Source organism: Orcinus orca, chromosome 1 (genome assembly GCF_937001465.1).
Source record: "Orcinus orca chromosome 1, mOrcOrc1.1, whole genome shotgun sequence".
NCBI lineage: Eukaryota > Metazoa > Chordata > Mammalia > Artiodactyla > Delphinidae > Orcinus > Orcinus orca.
This window is the reverse complement of record NC_064559.1, coordinates 14,664,007-14,687,062: the sequence shown is the minus strand read 5'-3', so window position 1 is coordinate 14,687,062 and position 23,056 is coordinate 14,664,007. Positions and strand designations below refer to the sequence as shown.

At 38.1% G+C, this 23,056-nt stretch overlaps 1 protein-coding gene and 1 non-coding gene across 3 annotated transcripts in view; both read right to left on the bottom strand.

The window, feature by feature from the left end:
- RAB3GAP2 (RAB3 GTPase activating non-catalytic protein subunit 2) overlaps positions 1 to 23,056 on the bottom strand; it is a 90,285-nt gene that overhangs the window by 37,070 nt on the left and 30,159 nt on the right. For both annotated transcript variants that reach the window (XM_033430450.2, XM_004271021.4), the window contains exons 3-12: positions 21,113 to 21,236; positions 20,159 to 20,240; positions 18,260 to 18,307; positions 18,108 to 18,183; positions 17,694 to 17,795; positions 13,502 to 13,601; positions 11,114 to 11,212; positions 3,150 to 3,298; positions 1,873 to 1,952; positions 1,660 to 1,749 (exon numbers count right to left, since the gene is read on the bottom strand). In XM_033430450.2, coding sequence (XP_033286341.1) covers positions 1,660 to 1,749; positions 1,873 to 1,952; positions 3,150 to 3,298; positions 11,114 to 11,212; positions 13,502 to 13,601; positions 17,694 to 17,795; positions 18,108 to 18,183; positions 18,260 to 18,307; positions 20,159 to 20,240; positions 21,113 to 21,236 — 950 coding nt within the window. The remainder of the gene's footprint in view (positions 1 to 1,659; positions 1,750 to 1,872; positions 1,953 to 3,149; positions 3,299 to 11,113; positions 11,213 to 13,501; positions 13,602 to 17,693; positions 17,796 to 18,107; positions 18,184 to 18,259; positions 18,308 to 20,158; positions 20,241 to 21,112; positions 21,237 to 23,056) is intronic.
- LOC117201841 (small nucleolar RNA SNORA36 family) lies at positions 8,506 to 8,637 on the bottom strand. The gene has a single exon (XR_004483970.1). It is a non-coding gene; the product is annotated as a small nucleolar RNA SNORA36 family (small nucleolar RNA).

Genomic DNA, 23,056 nt, shown 5'->3' with positions numbered 1-23,056 from the left:
AAATATGAACTTTCTATGGATTAATACCTAATTTATTAACTGATTACACCACATTTTGCAATACAAAATGCATAAGGAAATTTCTTCTATTACAAAATAAAAACACCTAGGTTTTATTTCAGAGATTTTCTATATAGATATCCACAACCTATTTTCAGAGAGTCTCAAGTACAACTAGATTTCCTTGATTAAGTGATACATCATAGGAAACAATCCCCTCACAACCAACTAAATTTTAGAATACTCTGCTCCTACACAGGCATCTGTGTAGTTCTGATTTCTGATCTATTCTCTTTTTTTTTTTCTAGATATCATATCTTGCTGATACCAATGCAGGTACAAGAACGTTCCTTCTTCTAAATAGTTATCTGTAAACTGCTCTTGGTCTATTATTAATCTTATTAGAACTGTGAGTAAAATAAAAGTAAAGAGGTACTGAGAAAGGACCAGAAGAGCTCATTTTGAAAAAAGTCCCTGCGACAAAGTACTCAAACTTTGTTACATCTCTTTGGATGCATAAGGGCCATTGGGCTTATTTCTTGATTCTTGGGTGACCTTAGAAAATGTGATGTGTTATAACATACTTTAAGATGGAAAAAACCCTGGAAGATGATCTTTAATCAATTTTAATAACAGATAATTAGTTATATCTCTTTAGTTGAAGAACATCTAAAAAAAGGAGGGGAGGTTTCTAGTTCCCTTTCTATTGGGTAATAAAAAATGATTTAAAAACAGAATCAGGCAAAAATCATACTGACTCCCCACAAAACCTGACAAATCCACTCAGTATCCTACAGCACTGCTGAAGCAAGCAAGGAAGCAAAGCCGGCATGTTGAAGAGTGCTTGGATGCATGGGACCCCCCATTTTTATTTATTTATTTTTTAAAGAAATCACTAAGTCCTTTTTGAGTTTCTACAGCTTAATGACAAACTAAACTTTTTACAGAAAGAAATCCAACAGCTATCAAAAAACCAATTCTCCTGCAACTTAAGCTAAGTGTACAGGTGTTTGTAGAAGAGCACACTCAACACATACATACTGAGCCCCCACTACATGACAGGGAGACAGCTGTGATAAAACAGGCAAGATAGCTTAGTCCTCGTGGACTTTACATTCAGGTGGAAAAAACTAGCCCCACATTGGGCTTCCCAGGTGGCGCAGTGGTTAAGAATCCGCCTGCCAATGCAGGGGACACGGGTTCAAGCCCCAGTCCAGGAAGATCCCACATGCCGCAGAGCAACTAGGCCTGTGCACCACAACTACTGAGCCTGTGCTCTAGAGCCTGTGAGCCACAACTACTGAGCCCACGTGCCACCACTACTGAAGCCTGTGCACCCAGAGCCCGTGCTCCGCAACAAGAGAAGCCACTGCAACGAGAAGCCCGTGCACCAGGACAAAGAGTAGCCCCGGCTCACCGCAACTAGAGAAAGCCTGCGCACAGCAACAAAGACCCAATGCAGCCAAAAATAAATAAAATAAATAAATAAATATATATATATATATATATATATATATAAAAATTAGTCCCACATTAATGACTTTTAGAAGCTCCAAAGACTCAGGAAATCAACAAATCAGCTAAGCACACAGAAAGACCATTAATTCAAGAGCGCATTCCTAAGAATACTAAAATGTGAGAAGAGCACGACAGACTTGCCTTACAGCTAATGGGGTAGCTGGTTCAACCTTGGGTTTTTGCTTCTGCACAGCTTCTTCTTCATGCTTGCTTTTCCAACCAAGCCAACCACTGGAAAGAAAGCAAATTCAGACTAAAACCAGGGCTTCCAGAGTTTTAAACTGCAGACTATCAAAATATAAGTTAAAACCTAGTGAGATGCAAATTAGATCATTTAAATTGTGATGCAATTACCTGGCAGCATTAAATAAAGCAGAAGTGAGTTTACTTGCCACTGCTAGTGCAACGTGAGATAATAATGGTTGCGTGCTTCCCTGAAAAACAGAACATTTGAAAGAGAAAACAACAGCTGACAGATAAACAAAATATATTTTCTAAACGAGATGTACCTTAAAAAGGTAGGAGGTAGCAATATAATCAAGTTTTAACTCTACAGTTTAAAAGGGAATCCCCTGGTGGTCCAGTGGTTAGAACTCCGTGCTTCCACTGCAGGGGGCTCGGGTTTGATCCCTGTTCGGGGAACTAAGATATCGCAAGCCATGTGGCATGGCCAATTAAAACAAGAAAAAGAAAAGTAAAATCACTAGTAGTTTAGTTATCTTTAGGATTTCCCTCTTTAAATTGTAATTAATGAAAAAAAATTAAACTAGAACAGTAAAATGGCATTTTTCTACCAGGGCTATTGATTTCTTATCCATATACAACCGGCCCTTTTCCCTCTTATTTTTTTTTCCCATTTTTTAACCAGTTTTTATTTAGAAATGTTTCATATTATACAAAAAAATTTTTAAGTATAGTTGATTTACAATGTTGTGTTAGTTTCAGGTGTATAGCAAAGTGATTCAGCTATATATATATATATATATATATATATATATGTTTTTCTTTTGCAGATTCTTTTCCATTATACATTATTATAAGATATTGAATATAGTGCCCTGTGCTATACAGTAGGACCTTGTTATTTATCTATTTTATATATAGGAGTGTGTATATATTTACCCCAAACTCCTAATTTATCCCTCCCCCTCTTTTTTTAAAAAATGTATTTATTAAAGCAAAAAGATGGTTTGAACCATTTTGAGAAGGGTGCTGTTTAAGCGAACAACAGTAGATACCAAATCTAACACCTAATTTTTCCCAATTTTAGGAAGCAATTTTCACCACTTTATCAACTATAGTTGGCGGCTTGCTCTGTCTTTACAATTCCTCATTTACTCAAATCCCTGGTGGGCTGACATCACTAACGACACTAAGCCTCTGATTACTGCACCAATATTTAAAGACAACTCAACTAAGAATTCGGGGCATCAGAAACAAAGAAGGCTGCTTGTATTACACTGACTTTAGTACCTTCTCAGTTAATCTAAAGAATTTAGAAGAAAGTGAGTTGAGACTAATTTTAGCTTACACTGAAACTCAGAGATGTACTGCTTAATCTTTCTAAGGCTATGTAACCATCCCAATTTGTAGATATGTTGAAAAATCAAGATCAGTGATGAAACACTTACCTCTAAAGCATAGAAGAAGCCCGTAAATGGATTGGACCCTACAGTGATATACTGAGACATAGCCGGTGGGCTGTTTTTAATTGCTGCATTATATCCACCTATATTGGAGGCAGTCTTCATTTGATCAAAAGGGGACAGAGTCATAATACCTAATGATAAAACAGCAATAACAACACATGATTTTAATGAACTGAAATGACACTGTCATTTTAGGTTATCAGATTTTTATTTCAACTCCATTCTAAGATGCTAACTGCTGAGTTTCATTTAACAGACAGAAGTCATTTTCAAAAGCTACAAGATCAATATCATAAAACATAAAGATATTAAAGTTGCCACCTATAATTACTCTAAGCTATAAAATACTACAAAATTTAAATATTAATTTTTTAAACATACAAATTCAAATGGTACAGATATATAGAGTCCACCAATATCTCTAGGTATTAGTTCACTTCTTCAAGGTAACAACTGAAACAGTTTCTTATGCTGCTTTCCAGAAATGTTGTATGCACATAAATGACAGCACACCAAATAAACCGATGTGTGCCTTGTTTTTTTTAATTTAATAAAATATCAAGGAGACATGCCTCATTCTTGGCAATCACTCAGAGTATTCCACTGTGTGGCCATGCCATAACTGATCTGACCTTCTGATGGACATTTATGTTGTTTCCCACCTTTTGTCACTACAAATAATGCTGCAACATATATCCTTGATAGATCTGTGCATATCTATATATAAGTTCATTTGTATGGCAAATCCTCATAAACAGAAGTACAGGCTCAAAGGGGATCTACCTTTCAAAAAAAATTTTATTAAGTACTGTGACGTTGCATGCTGTAGAGTGCTGCCGATGTACACCCCGACCAAAAAGGTAGGAGAGCATCTGTACTCCCATATCCTTCCCAACACAGTGAAAATAAACCCTTTCAAACATCTACTGATACCCTGCAGTCCAGAAATCCCCAGGCTTTTACAATGCAGAGGTACTGATCATTTCCCCAAGGCTCTAAGAACAGAAGTAGACAGACTGAATATTGATGCCCACATGCTGTGTGGGGCAGCAGAGAAGCCAGCGCCATTTAAACGCACCAGGTGGCAGGGAGAGAAGTAGGGGGGCAGTGAGCTTAGAGATCTAGAAAGTAAAGATCCTGCTAGATTCCAACACATGTGGCCTTGGGCAGTGTCTTCCAATTCGGGTACTCTTGGTACATGAAGATACCCGGTTGACAGCTTCCGAACACAAACACACTGCAAAATGGAACATGAGTTATTCTAATTTTCATATGTGTGTACTGCCTCGGCTTTGAATGCAAATGGTCCAAAAAATGCATTGCTCCTGAAGAAGAATCCTGGTAAAGGAAATGCTTTTAGGGAGTTCATAAGCAAACAACTTTCTGGATTTAGGGATTCAAGTCATCAAATAATCCTTACAAAAGCTGAACTGTTCTGAAAGATTACAATGCCTGTCTCATATTTATGAATGAATTCATGATTCAACATACAGAATGTCTTCACTACATGATTAAAATTGGCATAAGTTCTGCCTTATTCTACCAGCACAACATCAAAGGCTGAATGGTGTCACATAGAAACTGAAATTTAAGTTTCAGTACTCTCTCTTCATATTCCCACACACTATAGGTGTGAGTATAAACGGCTACAAGCTATCCAGCAAAATGGATCCAAAATTTTAAGTGGATTTATTCTCACCCATTCTAAAGAGATGGTTGACCAGTTCTTTCCATCCTTGCCACGAATGATCTCCTCCTTCCCACAATTTAAGTCACCCACTTTTTGTTTTCATTATATAGGAAATTCAATAACACTTTGTCATTTCTTATAACTACAGAACTTTCAAGTTATCAGCCAGGTATACCGCAATATCATTTTGAAACATAATAAGTACAATTGACAATCTTTATTAATAATGTCAAATGCAATTTTTAAAAATTTTTATTAGACTACAGTTGATTTATAATGTTGTGTCAGTTTCTGCTGTACAGCAAGGTGAATCAGTTATACATATACATATATCCACTCTTTTTCAGATTCTTTTCCCATACAGGTCATTACAGAGTATGGAATAGAGTTCCCTGTGCTATACAGTAGGTCCTGATTAGTTATCAATTTTATATATGGTTGTGTGTATATGTCAGTCCCAATCTCTCCATTTATCCCTCCCCCTCCTCCCCACCACGCTCTGGTAACCACAAGTTTGTTTTTCACAACTGTGACTTTTTTTTTGTAAATAAGTTCATATGTACCATTTTTTGAGATTCTACATATAAGCGATATCATATATTTGTCTTTGTCTGACTTACTTCACCCAGTAGGGTCATCCACTTTCAATGCCATCCCTTGCATCCTGTCATTATCAACTATATATTTTTTGAAACTTTGATTTTAAGCGTACCACCTTTTGACCACCACCTCTTAGCTTTCCATCTTAACTACTCTAGTAATCCCCTGTAATAATTCTGCATTTCATTAAGAGTTTCAGTACATTACTCCTACCATTTTCACACTATTTATCCAGTAACTCATGTGATCACTTCGCTTCTTACCTGGTTCTGATTTGTGTTCCATCACAATCACTCTCTTGCACGACTCCCCTGTCCCCCTCTTCCTCCACATACTCACCTGGCTCAATCTCACCCTTGGTTGACCTAAACTTTCTGCGTTCTCTGCTGTCTGCACCGAAAGAGCTGATCATTGTCAGAGAAAAACAATACACCTGAGTTTTAGCATAAGGACCACAAACAAATGGGCATACAACACCAGCCCAAAATCCTACTGTCTTTCTCTGCCCCTCTACCCTCCCATGCCCAAGTCTCTTGAAATCTATTCATTGAAGAAACCAGGCTGTTGGACACTAATTTCCTACAGTCTAGATTTTGCTGACTGCATCCCTGTGGTATTATTTAACATTCTGTCCTGCTCTCTACATTGTGGCAAATTGGTGGGCTCTAGAGGACTGTTGTCTTTTGATTCACCAATTTTAGCACCATTTTTCATTGATTTAAGGTAAATGAAGACGTAGCATATATACAGCCCCTCTTTTTCCCCCCATATTCTTCCAATATTCTTTTTCCCCCCATATTCTTCCAATATAACCATATCTCAATTTTTAAATTAAATTCACACTCTCTGTTCTCATTATAAAGAACTCACTGCTGAGACAAGCTGCCTACTGTAATTACACTGCCTTAGATGTGAATTTTTCTTTTCTGGATTTATTACTACCTTGTTATTTAGGGTTTTCCCTGAACAACTGAGGCCTTTCCACACTTTCAAACATCTTACAGTTCTTCTTAATATAAATTTCCATAAAGTCAAACTCACTGGATAATTTTCTAGGTCTATTATACTGGCTAAAGAAGGCCTCTTTGACAAAATGATATTTGAACAGACACCTGAACGAAGTGAGGGAGAGAGCCATGTGACTAGCTGGGTAAAACCTTCCAAGCAGAAAGGGCAACAATTACAAAGACTGCAAAGTGGGAGAATGCTTGTTGTATTTGAGGGTCAGTAAGGAGATCAGCGTGGTGGAACAGGGCAGTGAGGAGGGGAGAGTTCTACAGGAGATGAAGTCAAAAGGTACCATAAACCAGACAATGTCGGGCCTTGGATGCCACCGTAAGGCCGTTGGGTTTTATCAGGAATAAGATGGGAAGCCACTATAAGGTTGTGAGCAGAGAAGTGACAAAAATATGACTTATATTTCAAAATTAGCTGCTAATTGGCGAACGGATTTTAGAGATCAGAGAAAGGAAGCAGGAAGACCAGTTAGGATTTCTTTCTCCTCGATAGTTCAGGCAAAAGACAAGGGTGGCATGGACTGCTGTGCTGCCAACGATGGAGATGAGACTCGGTCAGATTCAGGATCTACTGTGGGGGTAGGAGAGACAAAGGTGGACTGGATGAGGAGTGTGACAAAAGGAGAACAGTCAAGGACGACTCAAAAGCTTTTGGTGGTGGCGAAAGCAGACGAAGACGAGAGAGAAGAGCAAAGGAGGACCAAGTGTGAGGAGAGGAAATTAAGAATTCTGTTTGGGATCTGTTAAGTTTGGATACCCAGGGGGAAATGTTCAGTAGTTGGAAAATGAGTAAGGAGTTTAGTGAAGAGGTCAGGACTGGAGTCAAAATGGAGATGCTGTGAGTTGATTTCCCGTTCTTATGTTGCTGAGTTTTGAAAGTAGGGGGTGGAAATATTTATTCTTAAATGCACCCCCATCTGGCTTTCATCCTCACCATTCCACTTAAACTTCTCAGATCAGAGTCAATGAAGAGCTAGCTCTATGTTGTCAAATCCAATGGACCTTCTCCTTTCTTGAATTCTACGACGCATTCCACAGTTAACCATTCCCTCCCAAATTTATATGGATAATCGGGACCTCTCTCCTGACCTTATGACTCGTATATCCAACTGTCTACTTGGCATCGCCATTTCAATGTCTGATTGTGCCAGAAGTTAACCTGTAAAAAACACAACTGTCCACTTGTCCACTCAAACCTCTGCCTTCTACGCACATTTCAGCCGTAGCCTGACCATCCACTCAGCTGCTCAAACTTAAAAGCTAAGAAGTCTTTGACCCTTTTCCTTCTCTCGTTTCTAACACCCATCCCTTAGCAAGTGCAAATACATCTCCAACCTGTCTACTTCTCTCTAGCACCACTGCTTCCTCCCTAGACAAAGTCCTCATTCTCTCTTATTGTAACAAACTCCTTGCTGGTCTTCTCTTTATTCTGTAAGCCTCTCTCTAAAGAGCAGTCAGAGGGATATTTTTAAATATCTCCTACTTAGACTCCATCAATGACGTCCACTGCATTTAGAATAAAACCCGAACTTCTCACCCCTATGAGATCTGACCCCAGTCTACATCTCCAACCTTACCTGGTCCCATTTCCCCCTCACTGTACAATCAAGTCACATCAACCTCCCTTCTGTTCTTTAAGCCTCCAGTCTTCCATGTCTCCCCACCCCGGGCCTCTATCTCGGCTTCTTCCCATCCTGCATGTCTCAGGAGAGGCCTGTGCTCACCAGTCTACCCAGAGTCCCCTCTTCCTTTACTTCTGTCATAACCCTCTGCTTATTTTCTTCATGATGCTTACTAACATTTCGTTATTACCCTATTTATTCATTCGGTTTAATTGTTTATTTTTTGTCTCCCCATCACCAGGACGTAAGCTTCATCAGGGCAGGGGTACTGTCTGCCTTGTATTTCTAGCACCAATATTAGTGCCTGGGGATGTAACAGGTATTCATTCATTTCTTTGTTGAATGAATTAGTCAGACCTCTACATAAAGATGTACACAGAATAAAGCTCATGGCACCTTTTCTTTCTTCATTTTGTAGGCTGGGAGATAAATGAATAGAATAATATTTTCTATCCAATCATTTCTCCTAGCCTGTCTCAATGTTCCAAAGTTTAATTAACAGAACAAGGAAGTCACCCTGAACTGAACTCAACACTTTGGAATTTCGCACATTTTTATATTAGCAAAAAGTAAAGACAAACGAATGTCTACCAACAAGGTGCTTATTACAGATTATAGGCAGACCTCGGAAATACTGCAGGTTCAATTCCAGACCACTGAAATAAAGGAAATATCACAGCAAAGTGAGTCAATGAATATTCTGGTTTCCCAGTGCAAGTAAAAATTATGGTTACACTATATAGTAGTCTGTTAAGTGTGCAACAGTATGATGTCTAAAAAAACAACATACTGGGCTTCCCTGGTGGCGCAGTGGTTGAGAGTCCGCCTGCCGATGCAGGGGACACGGGTTCGTGCCCCGATCCGGGAGGATCCCACATGCCGCGGAGCGGCTGGGCCTGTAAGCCATGGCCGCTGAGCCTGCGCGTCAACGGGAGAGGCCACAACAGTGAGAGGCCCGCATACCGCAAAAAAAAACAAAACAAAACATACTTACCTTAATTTAAAAATACTTTATTGCTAAAAATTGCTAACCATCATCTGAGCCTTCAGCGACTCATGATCTTTTTGCTGGTAGAGGGGTTGAAATATTTCAAGAATTACCAAAATATGACACAGAGACACGAAGTGAGCAAATCCTTTTGGAAAAACGGCACCAACAGACCTGCTCAACACAGGGTTTGTAAAAAAGCAGTACCTGTGACACGCAATAAAGCAAAGCAAAATAAAACAAGGTCTACCTGTATTCTGTACCAGAAATGCAACAATACACAAAGATAATCTGCGTGTCAGGTATCTTCTGTTCCCCCCTCTGGATTCACACTCCTTCCTTCTCTCCCTGCTGGCCCCAGGAGCCAGTATGTGCATATTATTAGCCCAGCCTTCAAGTTGGGTTCAGACAATGGGAAGTCTCACCAGGACATCAAAGACAGAAAGGAGAACGAAGACAGGATATCTATTTCCTTGTGACCACTGGCCAAAAGCCATCCTGCTCTTAAGGCGCTGATTCTACTCATTATCTCCAATGAGCAGAATTTAGGCCTAGGAGTGGTTAACAGCTGCACTGCTAATCAGCCCGCAAGACGCTGTACTATCCTTTGTGGTTCTCCTATACAACATCTGTATAAGTAGTTTCTCTGCAAATAAAACCTCTTTCAATTATCCTATTTCAAGGATGCCATCTGTCTTCTACTAGGACTCTGAGAAAATGTATATTTAGCAAAACTGTGGTGAAAGCCTCTTTGTAATACGTTGATTGGAAAAGGGCTACAATGTAGTTGTCATGATAGAATCCTTTTATGAAGACATATCTCTGCATAACCATACACATATTACACTTGCACTTACACACGTCTGTAAGGATGTTTACCACAAAGCCAATGGTGAGTATCTCTAGACGGTAGGATTTAGAGGGATTTTTTTTTTCCTTTTTTCTTTATATTTTTATGTACTATGTGAAAATTTTAACAAGCATATACTATACTATTAAACAGAAAAAAATAGGTATGTATTTTAAAATAGCATTTCCTTCTTCTCCACACCCATTTCTACTCTTAATTTAGATGCCCATTACTTCTCACCAAGATTATTATAGCTTCCTTACTGCACCTAGTTTCTAGTCTTGACCCCTACATTGCAACCTCTAGACTTCCACCGAAGTGATTTTTCCAACAGGCTAAGTGATAATACCATTCTCTTGTTCAGAATTCTTCAATGCCTCTCAACGTGGTGAGGAGGAAGATATACGTTCCTCTGCATAGTATACTAGTCCTTCAGAATCTGACTCCTAGTTACAGACTGGCCTCGCTTGGGCCAGTCTTCATTGTTTTTTCCTGCACACAAGGCACTTCCACCCCAGGCCTAGTACCTGTTGGCTAGAGTGCCTCACCCACGCTTGTTCTCTTGGTCAAGTCCTACTCATTCTTTCCATCTCAGATTGAAGTCAACCTCCTGTTCCCTGATTCCCTTGGTGCTGGGGGCTTCTCCTCTGCTCCCACTACAGCCGGTCCACTTGTCTACTATGACTACCATCATGCTGTGTGGCACCGTATTGTTTTCACATGTTTCTCCCAACTAGCCTCATGCTTCCTGACAGCAGAGACCCACGTCTTTCCACCTCCACATTCCCGATACCTAAGACAGTATGCCTTCAAATACTAGCTGCAAGAAAAAATCTGCTTTTCTCTATATTTTGCTGGCCTACAAGTTACATGTGTAGAAGACTGATCTATCTGGTAATTATATGAATTAAACACATCTGTATAAAAACAAGTCAAATAGTGGGTGACTTAACACTGTACGGTACTGCTGCTGAGGGCATAACTGCTCAAACTGCTACCATTTCTTAAAGACATTAAACCTCTGATAATCTCTACGTCTGAACTACCTTCCAGATGTCTCACTAAAGACAATGCATATTCTTTTCACATGAGAATAAATCTACATTTCCAATAAATGAGATAGTTCAATCAGAAAGTATAAGAAGTAAATTCCAAAAGAATTGGAACTAGTCAGGCTTACCAATACTAGCATGATCGATAATTGTGTCAATATCTTGTAGACCCCACTTCTTATAAGCTAACGGTGGTGGCTGTATGTTCTCATTGCCTGATGCTGCAGCTGTCAAAGATAAAAATTAGACAATCCAAACTTAAATATAATGGAGAAAATGAAGTTTTACCAAAAAATCATCAAGAATAACTTGGTGTATTATTCTAAAATTTCAACTAAAAATAATGAGGCAAAGTCATGTAAACTAGGCATACAGTGAGATTTATTCACACCAATACAAGGCACATAAAATGCAAACATTAAAAGACTAAGTTGGCTGTCATAAGAGATTTTGGAACACTCAAGGAATTAGAGAAGACTATTAAAAATTCTAGACTACCACTAAAAATCAAGGTGAATTCAAACTGCAGTAGAAGCCAAGTAACTAATTTCTCCCCCTTGAGTAAGACAGTGGATAAAATCCTGGAAACAGCAACCAGTGCCTTAGTGAAACCTGATGGTATGCCCAGCAAAGGACACATCATAGAATGGTCTTGAATGCAAGTAACTGAGGCCAGGCTTGACAGAAAGATATGCTAACAGTGGTAGCACTGCCAGAAAAATGAATGCAATGCTGATCACTGACCTCAGCATTTCCGCCTAGGGAGTGAATAATGAAAAGAAAAGCAACAGTTCCAGCTCTTGTCACAGGTTCATGCCCAAGGCCCCAGTCATCAGTACATTCTCATGCTACATGTTAGAAAACGGCTGGATTCTGGTTGTTTATTCTGGAAGTAGAAGTACTCTGATAAAAGAAAAATGTAATCCTCCTAGCACTCCAGATTTGAGAGTAAGGCCAAGACGAGAGTTTTCCTATATTGTGAAATAAAAGTCACAACAGTCTGCAGCTAAGTAATCAGAATTATTTTTAGAGCAACTTAAAATAAATAAGAAGGCACAAAGTGGCTTACTTACTTACCTCCTAGGAGATAAAATGGCTTTATGGACTCATACATAACAAAATAAACGGAAATTCAAAAATAGTAAAAATGAAACGGCTGACGATACCAATTAAAACACAATTGCCTATTTCTAGTTTATTTTATGGACAGAATTTTTATCTACAGAAAATGGCCAGTCTCTTTGGGCACATACATTAACGGTAACTATTATGTCTCCAAGATAACAAAGATATTGAAACTTATGGAGGGCTAAATTTAAATAATTTAAAAGATTATGAAAATAGGTATAAAAATTCAAACAAATTTTGACTTTACAGAAAAGCATGTACTATTAAAGAGCAATATAACCAAGAATGCTACAATCTGCTAAAAGGACAGTGAAAATGTTTCTATTGCAATGTAAGATGCTGCATTCTTTCCTTAGAAGAAATTGTTTCTTTTGTGTCTTATAGTTTAGTTCTGGATTTATGAACAATCTTTATGAATCAGATAACACATCTTAATTAAACTCTTCTTTCAGGGAGTTGTCTAAATCATTTAAGAGTTAAACTTTGTTTGCTCTTTTTAGGACCATTAGGCTCCTTTATCCAAACCCAGTGGGGAAAGTCAGCACCAACACTGGTATTTTCATTGCTTTTAAGGCTTTTTGTTCCCATGACTTTAACATCTCTAAAACTGGAATCTTAAAATCAATGGTGTGACTCTCACTGGCAGCATTTTTACTTCTTAGTGAAACAGAAAATAATAGTGCACCTTATAATCAATGGCATCTTGAATCTGATGAAAACCAATATCCTCTTCTAAAGACATAATAGCATCAGAGTGTAAACTAGGGGTAGTAAAGATTAAGAATTCTTGATTATTTGTGCACTTTTCATGCCAAAGTCTGGAAATGATGTAGCTGCCTATGTAGATTATATTTAGGTCTCTAACTTTTCTCTGTTCAGAAGTGTTTCAAGTTGCGGAAAGCAGCTGATGTTAACTTCCTGTTGGGTCCTGCCTCCTGTGAGGAAAACGCCCCCTGCAAACTTTATGCTATCTTTACCCTCAGTGAGAATGGAAACAACGTAGAATCACAAGATTTTAGTATGCTGGCCCAAATAGCTGCCCATCTAGCGAGAAATCTGGTTTCTCAGCTAGATGCAACTAAATTCTCCACCTCGGTGTTGAATCTCTCTCTTAACTGGCCAAGACATATTGCTGAATCAGTAAATAAAGCCTGCAGTTCAACTGACAACATGTAAAGAGAGTTGATGTTCTAGTCCTGGCCTTTATCTTACTAAGCAATCTACCCAACAATGCACTCCCATTTCTACAGTAACCGGTTTTTTTTTTTTCCCTTTAAATCTAGTTCAGAAGGCCTTTTTAATTTAGAAGACATATTTAATTCTCTAAGTAGATTAAGTTAAATAAGACAAACATCACCAGAGGTTAGCTATTTCTTGGCCAAAATTACCTTTGGCCACCTGATTTCGACAAGCACGAAGAGACTGAAAAAGGCTAAATCCGTCAATAGTCACGATGGCAGCTGGATATAAGATACTCAACTCTTCATTCTATTAAAGGAATAAGAAAGAAGAAAATAATAAATTTTCATTATTGCCAAATAAGCATATCTATTTTTCTATTATAGCTGAATGTCATTATTAATGTCAAATTTAAAAATACTATAACTAAACAACTGTCAAACACCCAACACACAAAACAATATCAGGCAGAGGAACAGTAAAAATAGACAATTTCAGAATGCCTTTTGGCCAAGGACTTAACATTCTTCTCAAATATGAGCCTTTGTACATGGTGAATAACGTTTTCAGGATAGATGGTGGGAGTTACCAAAAAAATGTACAAGTTTCATAAAAATGAAATATAGTCACTGGATTAAAAACAACACATAAAAGTAAAAAGAAGAGAAAAAGGAAACTCACCTGAAATCCCTGACATACATCAGTATATAGTGTCACATATAATCGCACACTTTTGTATGAGACTATACCATATAACATGTTTTTGGTATTCTAAAACTATTCTATAACATGTTTTTCATTACTCAATAATACGTCCATTATATTCTTCCATTTCAATAAGCGAGCAAATCATTTTTTGTTGTGGAGATGCTGTATTTCATTGTATGAACCAAAATTCAGTTAACCAGTTCTTACTGAGGGACATTTAGTTTGGCCTCCTGCTTCTGCCTTTGCGCTCCACCACCCATGCTCCACAGACTCAGCCGATGGAACCACTCTCCTGATTAAATCTGTCCAATGGCTCCCTTCTGCACTTAGAATAAACCTGAACTCTAACCATGCTACAAGGTGCGGCCCGTCTCTAACCTCATCTCACCTCTCTGCCCTGGCTCCTTGAACACGAAGGCCATTATCACCTCAGTACTTTCCGCGTGCCTGGACCTTCACCTCCCAGGTCTTTGCCTGCCTAAGTCTTCTGCTCGTTCAGGTCTCGGCTCAAATGTACTTGCTCTGAGAGGCTACCCCTGAGCCTCTGTCTCGAACATCATCTCCATTCCCTCATCTCAGTACACTCTCATCCACATGATTACTTCCCTCACGGCACCTATCAGAGGCTGGAATCGTCTTGGAATCCCTAGTTATTCATCGTTGGTTTCCCTCCACCATCCCCAAACTGCAGGCCCCACGAAAGCAGAAACTTTGCATGTCTGGTTCACCAATGGATTCTCAGTGGTTAGAACTGGGCTGGGCACATAATAGGCAGTAAATAAATATTTGTGAATGAATTAAATATTTTCATTATTATAAACATCCCTGCAATAAACATTCTTCTGTATATATCTTTTCACATCACTTTGGTGTAAATTCCTGCAAGGGGGTCTGTTGGGTGTTCACGATTTTCATTTGTGTTATTAAACTGTCTCAACAAAGGACCTATCAATTTTTACTTCTATCAACAATACATGACAGTGTCTGTTTTTCCATATTGTCACCAACTTTTGTTAATCTTCGCCAATCTGAAAGGCGAAAAATTATCCAAATGTAGTTGCTTATAGTCCCTAGATTATTAATAAGGTTCAAAATTTTATCATATGCTTTAGACCAATTATATTTCTTCTTTTGAGAATTGCCTTGTCCCTTTTTCTACTGGACTGTTGGGGTGTTTCCATTTTTAAAAGACATTTGTGGGCCACAAGGGGTGGGAAGCAGGGGACGAGGGAGCTGGGGTGTGGGCTCACATAACAAGTTCACAAAGCTACGCTTACACAGTCCACTGAGCGTAGCAGCGGGGTGAGAGCCCCCGACTCGGAGGAACTAATCACCAGCTCGTCAGTTATCTCCAAAACAAGACCGCCTTCCTGAAGAAGACACTCATACAAACACCAGTGGTCCAACAGCAGCAGAAATTATGCTAAATGACAGAGATCTTTATGCAGAAACCGCGGAAGAAGTTTCTTTGACATTCCAGAAAAACATTTGGAATCTTCTCCTGCAATGATCAGCCATCACACCTACTACACTCACTGCCCCCAGAACTGAATTACAGGAAATCTGCTCCTGTGATCTTTAATAGATCTAGGAGTATACTGAAGAAGCAGCAAATAGATATTTTTGATATATAAACTGATGTATTAGATCCAGAGATACTGTGTAGAATGCAGGGTAATGACAAAGGCTTCTCTCCGCATGTTTAATAAAGAGTTATTTTTCAACTAAAGGATTTTCTTGACTCACAAAAGCAAAGAGCAAACAAATATTTAAATGTGAGTTATATTTTCCCGCCAGCTCTAAAAAAAGATTATTATAGACATAACCAAGTTTAAAGTGTTTAAAGAACCTTCATCTTCCAGAGAATTTGTAAAAAAAAAAAAAAAAAAAAAATTATCTTCTTGGATTTCCAACAGCTTCTTCCTTGTTTCCTTCAATAGTTCCATTTTCTCCTTACGATGAATATTATAAGACTTAAGTCTTCAGGCTTCAGTTTTATTTTCCTATAACCTTTATGCAGAAGAATTCATTCATTACCTGTGACTTCAACCATCATCTTCAATCCAGTCTTTGTGTCTATATGGTAGTTCTGTATCACTACAGGCATGATGGTATTTTCATTTTATTTCCTACCATCACCTCAAACTCAACACGTCCAAAACCCAATTTAACAACCTTTGTTTACGGCCAAAGCAGTCCCCTCTTCCAACTTTGTCAACGGCACACCTCAGGATGGAGATCTTGGAGCCAACCCATTTTTCTTTTTAAAATTCAACATCTCAATACGATAACCAGTCCTGTCAAATGTTCCTCCAAAATGATTTTTGTACTAGTCCTTTCTCTTTCCACAGCCATTGCAGTCCTGGCTCCCAGCACTGTACATCTATTACAGATCACTTAAAAAACCAGATAACTAGCCTCCCTGATTCCAGGCTCTCACAAGTCCAATTCATCCTGAAGAAAGAGTCCTTCAAGATCCCTTTGATTACATCACTTCCTTCTCATAAATCTTTAGTAGCTTCTAAATCTCCTGAATCGACTCCGATTCTCACTTGGCTTTCAAATTTATGAAAAATTTGGCCGCTCAGCCTATTCAACAATGTCTCATTAGTTTCTAACATAGGTTTCTTTGTTGTCTCATACATAGTCCTGTGTTTGAATCTTCCTTCATTTTTCTCCTGACTACCTAAAATGCTTTCCCTTCTTTTCTCACTAATTAAGTTCGATACCCATTTTCAAGGCTTAATTCAAACTTCACCCCCTCAATGAAATTTTCCTGTTTTGTCCTAGTCCTAATTGAGCTCCCTCTTCTCTAAACGTGCACAGAAGTTATTCTGTTCATAAAAACTAGCAAATAATAAGGTATTGTTTAATATTACTGATTAACTCACTAATAGGTATTAATAGGTATTAGTCTAGTCTCTCTTACTAGTTAAGTTTCTTCTAGAGCTCCAGTCCATCTATCGCACAATTTAAGTCCACATAGTCAAATTTGAAGATTTGTTTACTTCAAATCTTCTGGAAGCAGGATAGCACAAAGAAAGAAGGCATATTATATAGTTTTGACAGGGTACCAAACAAGATGTGCCAAGAGTGTATCCGTTTATGTGGCTCTACAATTCCTTTTTGACTGTGAGACAATGAAAATCTCACACAGCACCAGGAAGAAGCGAAAACTGTGGACAGCCTTAGACACTCAACAGTATTATTTTCTCTATCAAAATCTTCAATGAATATAAAATATTTTCCACAATAAATAAAAATTTAATAACCCCGTTTCTGAGAAATAGGTTAGTGCAATGTGGTAGCACTATGAATAATACAGCTAGAACTTTTTTCTTTTACTCTCTATATAATTTTGACACCTAAGTTCAAATAAAAAAGATATAAAGTTACAAAATACCATTTTGTACCTTAAGTCACTATTAAATTCTAAAACTGAGAAAACTTTTTATCTTCTGACTTAAGTGTTTTACTTCATTATAGAGCAAAGCATACAATATTTCATTAAGTAAGTAAAAGCAAGACTGGTATTCTTTACTCAGCTATGAGTAGCTTATATTTCTATTTAGAATATGATAGCACAGCTAACTGTGCCACAAGCAGATACTTAAAGTTTCCACCCAATGAAAGAGGGAAGAAACGACTTCAAAGTAAAGCCACTACTACTCTGGACACAATCTCTTATGCTACCTGCTCCGTCACGCCGGGATGTCGTGGGATTTCATAGGTCCTGCACTTGAGCTGTAGCACTGGGTCCTCATTCAGGAGCTGTGAGAGCAAGAGCACGCCACTCTAGGAGGAAGCACAGAGATAAGCCCTGCTTGTTTTCTTACCAATATACCGGAACAAGTATGGCCAGAGAGCATCATTCCCCCAACAGGCCTTCCGTGGATGCCTGGTAGTCTGTTTGCAGAATATGGCTTCTCTTCTCTATAGCTCCTATCAGAACTTTCTACCACCACTGCTCCCCCTGTTCCAGCCTCCACCCCATAAAGTATCAAATACACAGTCCCAAGGGGCAGGTGGTCATGAGTCACAAGTGAGTGTGATGGGGATGGGTTACCAGTCAGCTGTCATCTCGGAACCGCACAGCACTCAACTCACCTCTGTGTAGAAGCGTACGTAACCCGAAGTAAAGCCCACCACAATGCAGGTCCAGTCTGGTCGTCCAGTGGAACTCCTGTTACGAACAAAAGTGACGATCTGAAGCGCTCATAAATCAAAGCAAAGAAAACAAATGACTCATTCATCCTTACCTCTTCTGGCTTGCTAGTGGGATACACAGAGCACTGGTTACACATTCCCTAGAAACAAAAACAAAAGCATATGCTTACCTAATGAACTGATCAATTACTTTGAAAGCTCTATAATGGGATGTTAAAGGGTGATAAGCGGAAGATGAGCTCTTTGGATCAGTTGTATCCAATGCCTACATAAAAAAACAGTAAAGCTCCCCCCACGAGTAGGGTCATAAAATCCATTCACATAAAAGGTAATGTCATATTCACTTGTAGTTAATAAAAAACAGTGTTTTTCACTCTGTATTGTCGTGAAAAGCACAAAACTGAGAAAACATCAAATGATCACCAAGCAGTCATTTCCTACTGTTCCCCTCTCCTCTGCATCAGCTAAGAACTTGGGCAGAGGGTGGGAGGAACTGGCAATCACATTACAGGCAAGCTGCATTTCTGCTGAGTACGTTAATCTAGAGACTTACTGTATTTCAATTGGCTGGCTGCTTCTTTTTTGCAGAAATTGCTCCTGATAACCTATTTCTACGCACCTGCTAGGCTGGATGGTCCCTAAAAGGTTTTTTTTTTTTCTGACACATAGACTTGAAAAATTTGTCTCGCACTCAGAGACAAGCCTCAAAATTAAAATAACTCCTACTGACTTTCATTTAACCTGTAAAACCTCAGGACCATCACCAGCTTATTCAACAAAATATAAACCCTCTTCCACATACATCAAACCAGATAATCACCAAACAAAATTAACCTTTTTGTTTGTTTGTCGTCTCTAAAGTAATTGAACCATTATGTTTGCTTTGCATTTCGGACAGAAATTAAATGTCTTCAAAATGCTTAGACTAATAAATGACTTAAGGAGAAATACTATTTATTTTGATAAAAGTAGAAAACAATTCATTGAGTATCTACAGAGTGTCAGGCATGTACTACGGATTTCTACTTGGTCGTCTTTATCTGAATTCAAAGTCTGAAGAATCTTATTCATTCCGACCAGGTACCTTTCAGTCATAAAAATTTAACTGAAAACAGGTTTTGGCTGCAGGTTCCAGGCTAGCAGCTCCATCATGGAACCATGCTAGAGATCTGGTTTTAAAACTCTTACTGGGACTTCCCTGGTGTCACAGTGGTTAAGAATCTGCCTGCCAATGCAGGGGACACAGGTTCGAGCCCTGGTCTGGGAAGATTCCACATGCCACGGAGCAACTAAGCCCGTGTGCCACAACTAAACAGCCTACGTTCTAGAGCCCGCGAGCCACGACTACTGAGCCTACGTGCCACAACTACTGAAGCCCGCACACCCAGAGCCCATGCTCCACAACAAGAGAAGCCATCGCAATGAGTAGCCCCCGCTCACCACAACTAGAGAAAGCCCACAGGCAGCAATGAAGACCCAACGCACCCAAAAATAAATAAATAAAAGTAAATAAAATTAAAAAAAAAAAAAAACCTCTTACTGGATCAGTAGGAAACTTGAATTTACCAGCTTGCATTTCTGAAGTATTTATGAGTTTTAAGAATTAATGTAGCACTGTCCCCTTTAAGTACAAGCCCAATGCTGGCAAAGCAGAGAAGACAAGGGCTGCCCTTGACTTTTTAGCTGAATAAAATTAATGAAGAGCTGAGGAAAAGACAAAATGTAGGCAGGATGTTATGGGATTCTCTCTGAATTCTCCTTTAAATTCTCTCCAAACAGGTCTTTTTTTTTTTTTTTTTAAGTAATCACATGGTTAATAAAATTAAAATTTACTGGCCAAATCATGCTCTACAACTTCTAAAGCTGCAAAGAATATACATTTACTAAACATTCCAAACAATGAAACTTCTTAATAGATTCACATACAAGTCAAACCATTTCACATATACATTTAACACACAGAGAGACAAAAAAAATGAACTGGTACCTACCCTTCTTCGACACTTAAAGAGCCACTCCAACCAACAGCAAACTGCATTTCTTCCTTCCCTTTATCACTATGTTTCCATTTTGCTGAGAAAAAATTAAGTTATCACACAAAATAACTTCTTTAACTATAGTATACTAAAACAGAATTTATAAATTTCACTCTTTCCCTTTAGAATGATGAGTACAGAATTGAATAGTTCTATATTAACTGATTTGAGTCTTTTTCTAGGTAAATATAAGATAATGTTTAAAATTTTTTATAAGATTTATATAAAACTCTCTCTTTAGTCTCTTTCCTCCAATTCAATCCATATAATAAAGTTATTAATTCTTATGTACCACCCCACCTTTCTTATTTATAAAACTACTTTTTATCTTTAGTTGGCAGAGAAAATTTTTCTATTAGATTTATGCTACTGGAGGGCACATCTGCTTTATAAGACCATTCCATATCCATTTAATATAAGATCTTATTTTGATCAGTGAGGTTTTCCACATTCTATATATACCCAAACTTTAAATTTAATCTTCAACAAAAATTATAAGCTGAAAACTTATGCCCCAAACAGGAAACTACAGCACTGTGAGTTTTCAAATTAGAGTTGAAAGTCACTTGACTCACATTATTACTAAGAAGCAGTCAGTGCCCTTTTTAGCTCTGACTGCCCCTTGCAAGAACTGGGCAATGCCCAGTACTGCCTCTGAAATGCCATAGAGAGACAGCTACAGTATCTGCAGCCAAGAAAGAAAAAGAGAGGAAAGAAACAGAAAAGAAAGGGAAAAGAAAGGGGAAGAGAGAGAGAAATAAAAAGAAGGAGAATAAAAAGTGTTATATAACGTATCAAACTATGGAATGCCACCATATAATGCATACGAGAGAAGTAAAACTTTTTCTTTCTGCCTAATCCATTTTCTATTCTATGCATTAAAATAAATGAAAATAACAGAGTACTTACGCACTAGAAATACAGCTTTTTGCTCCCGAGTTATAACCATAAGATCATTGGTTGGAGATAAGGATAAAACACAATCTTGAAGCCAGGAAGTTTTTTGTGTTTTGCACGTATTTCCTTCTTCTTCCTGTGAATAAAACTACAATTATTTCCATGGAAAAATATCGAGAAAAGTTCAACTCAGCATGTCCACCTTGAGAAGCAAGGGAGAAGAAAAAAGGGATAAGAAACCTTCCCAATTCTTTTATAGTCTCAGCAATATTCCTTATCAAAACATGTCAAAGATGACCAATAAACAAAATATCCACTACAAGCAGATCTCAGTTTTGAATATTAATTGAAATTAAAAAAAATAAAACAGATAGCAAGACATTAAAAGAACCTCCCATAGGGATTATTCTAGGAATAATTCAGTACTAGGAAATTTAGTAAATAACCCTATTTGAGACAGATAGCTAGGGTATCTGCAGCTAGACAGCAAAGAAAACATTATCTGACAATTACGACCTGTAAAGTATGATAATTTGGACACATCTTTTTATGTAACCTGAAAGGTGTTCTCTCTTTTTAATTGAAAATGCATTCACTATGTAGGTAAATTCCCATGGTTAAAAATTCACAGATCTAAAAAGGTCTTCTTTGCAACGTCTCTCTGATATTCCTGTATTCCGGCCCTCCTTTTGTTCACTCCGGAGACAGCGGTGTGACCGGTTCTCGTACATCATTTCCAGAGACACAACTCACATGGGCAAATACATTTAACTACCCCTTTTCCCCTTTTTCTGACACAAATGGTAGCATACTATATGCATACTTCTCTATTTTACTTTCTTCTCTTAGCATATACCTCAGACTTCATTCTACATGAAGTTTCTTAATTTTTTAAATGGCTGCATAGCATTCCATTGTATAGACACACCATAATTTAGTCAACCAGCGCCCTACTGATGGACATTTGTGTTGTTTACACTCTTTTGCTGCTACAAACTATGCTACAATGAATAACTTTATACATTTGTCAGTTTATGTGGGAGTGTGTCAGCAAGCTAAGTTTCTAGAAGTGAAACTGTTGGGTCAAAGGGAATGTGTATTAGTAAATTTGCCAGATACCCCCAGAGTGTGCTCCACAGAAGTTGTGTTAATTTATAATCTGACCCAGCAAGTTTTGAAAGTGCTTGCTTCCTCAGGGGCTCTTCAAATGATGCTTCAACTCTGACTGATCTTCGTCCAACTAACAGGTAAAAAGTAATATCTCAGTCTATTGCATTCCTCTTATGAGTGAGAAGAGGCATTTTTTCATATGCTTAAGAGTCTTTTCTATGAACAGCATGTTCTTTCCTTTGCAGATCTCCTGCTGGATTGCTGTTCTTTTTCTAGTTGATTTGTATATACTCTTTACATACAAGGAAAATTGGTCCTTTGAACCTAAGAGTTGTAAATAGTTTTTCCAGTTCATGTCGTAGCTTATTTTTCTTCATGCAGAAGTTTTTTTATGTAGCTAAATTATCAACCTACTTATTCTCTTACGGCTTCTAGGTTTTATGTCATGCGGACTCCTACCTCACGCAACCCTACCCGATAGCTTTTGGATTGAATTAATCAAGATGGGGGCAGGTAAGAGGGGGGAAGAGATGCAGCCTGCTTTCATTAAAAAAAAATAATAATACATATTTATGTTTTTTAAACTTTCAGTAAGCATGTATTACTAGCATAATGAAATTTTAAATATTTTAAAAACAGAAAATCATCCTAATCAGAAATATTACAGTAGTATTTCTAGGAAAGATAAATTATTTCTTGCTGTGATACTATCAAAGAAATGTTTAAAATATAAATAAAATATGGGTTATAGGACATCTTCAGGAAAATCTCCAAGTAGGTCTGAAGCCTCTGGGATAGGCATGTGATTATTTTTCCTTCTCAATGGAACACTGAGGAATAGATTTG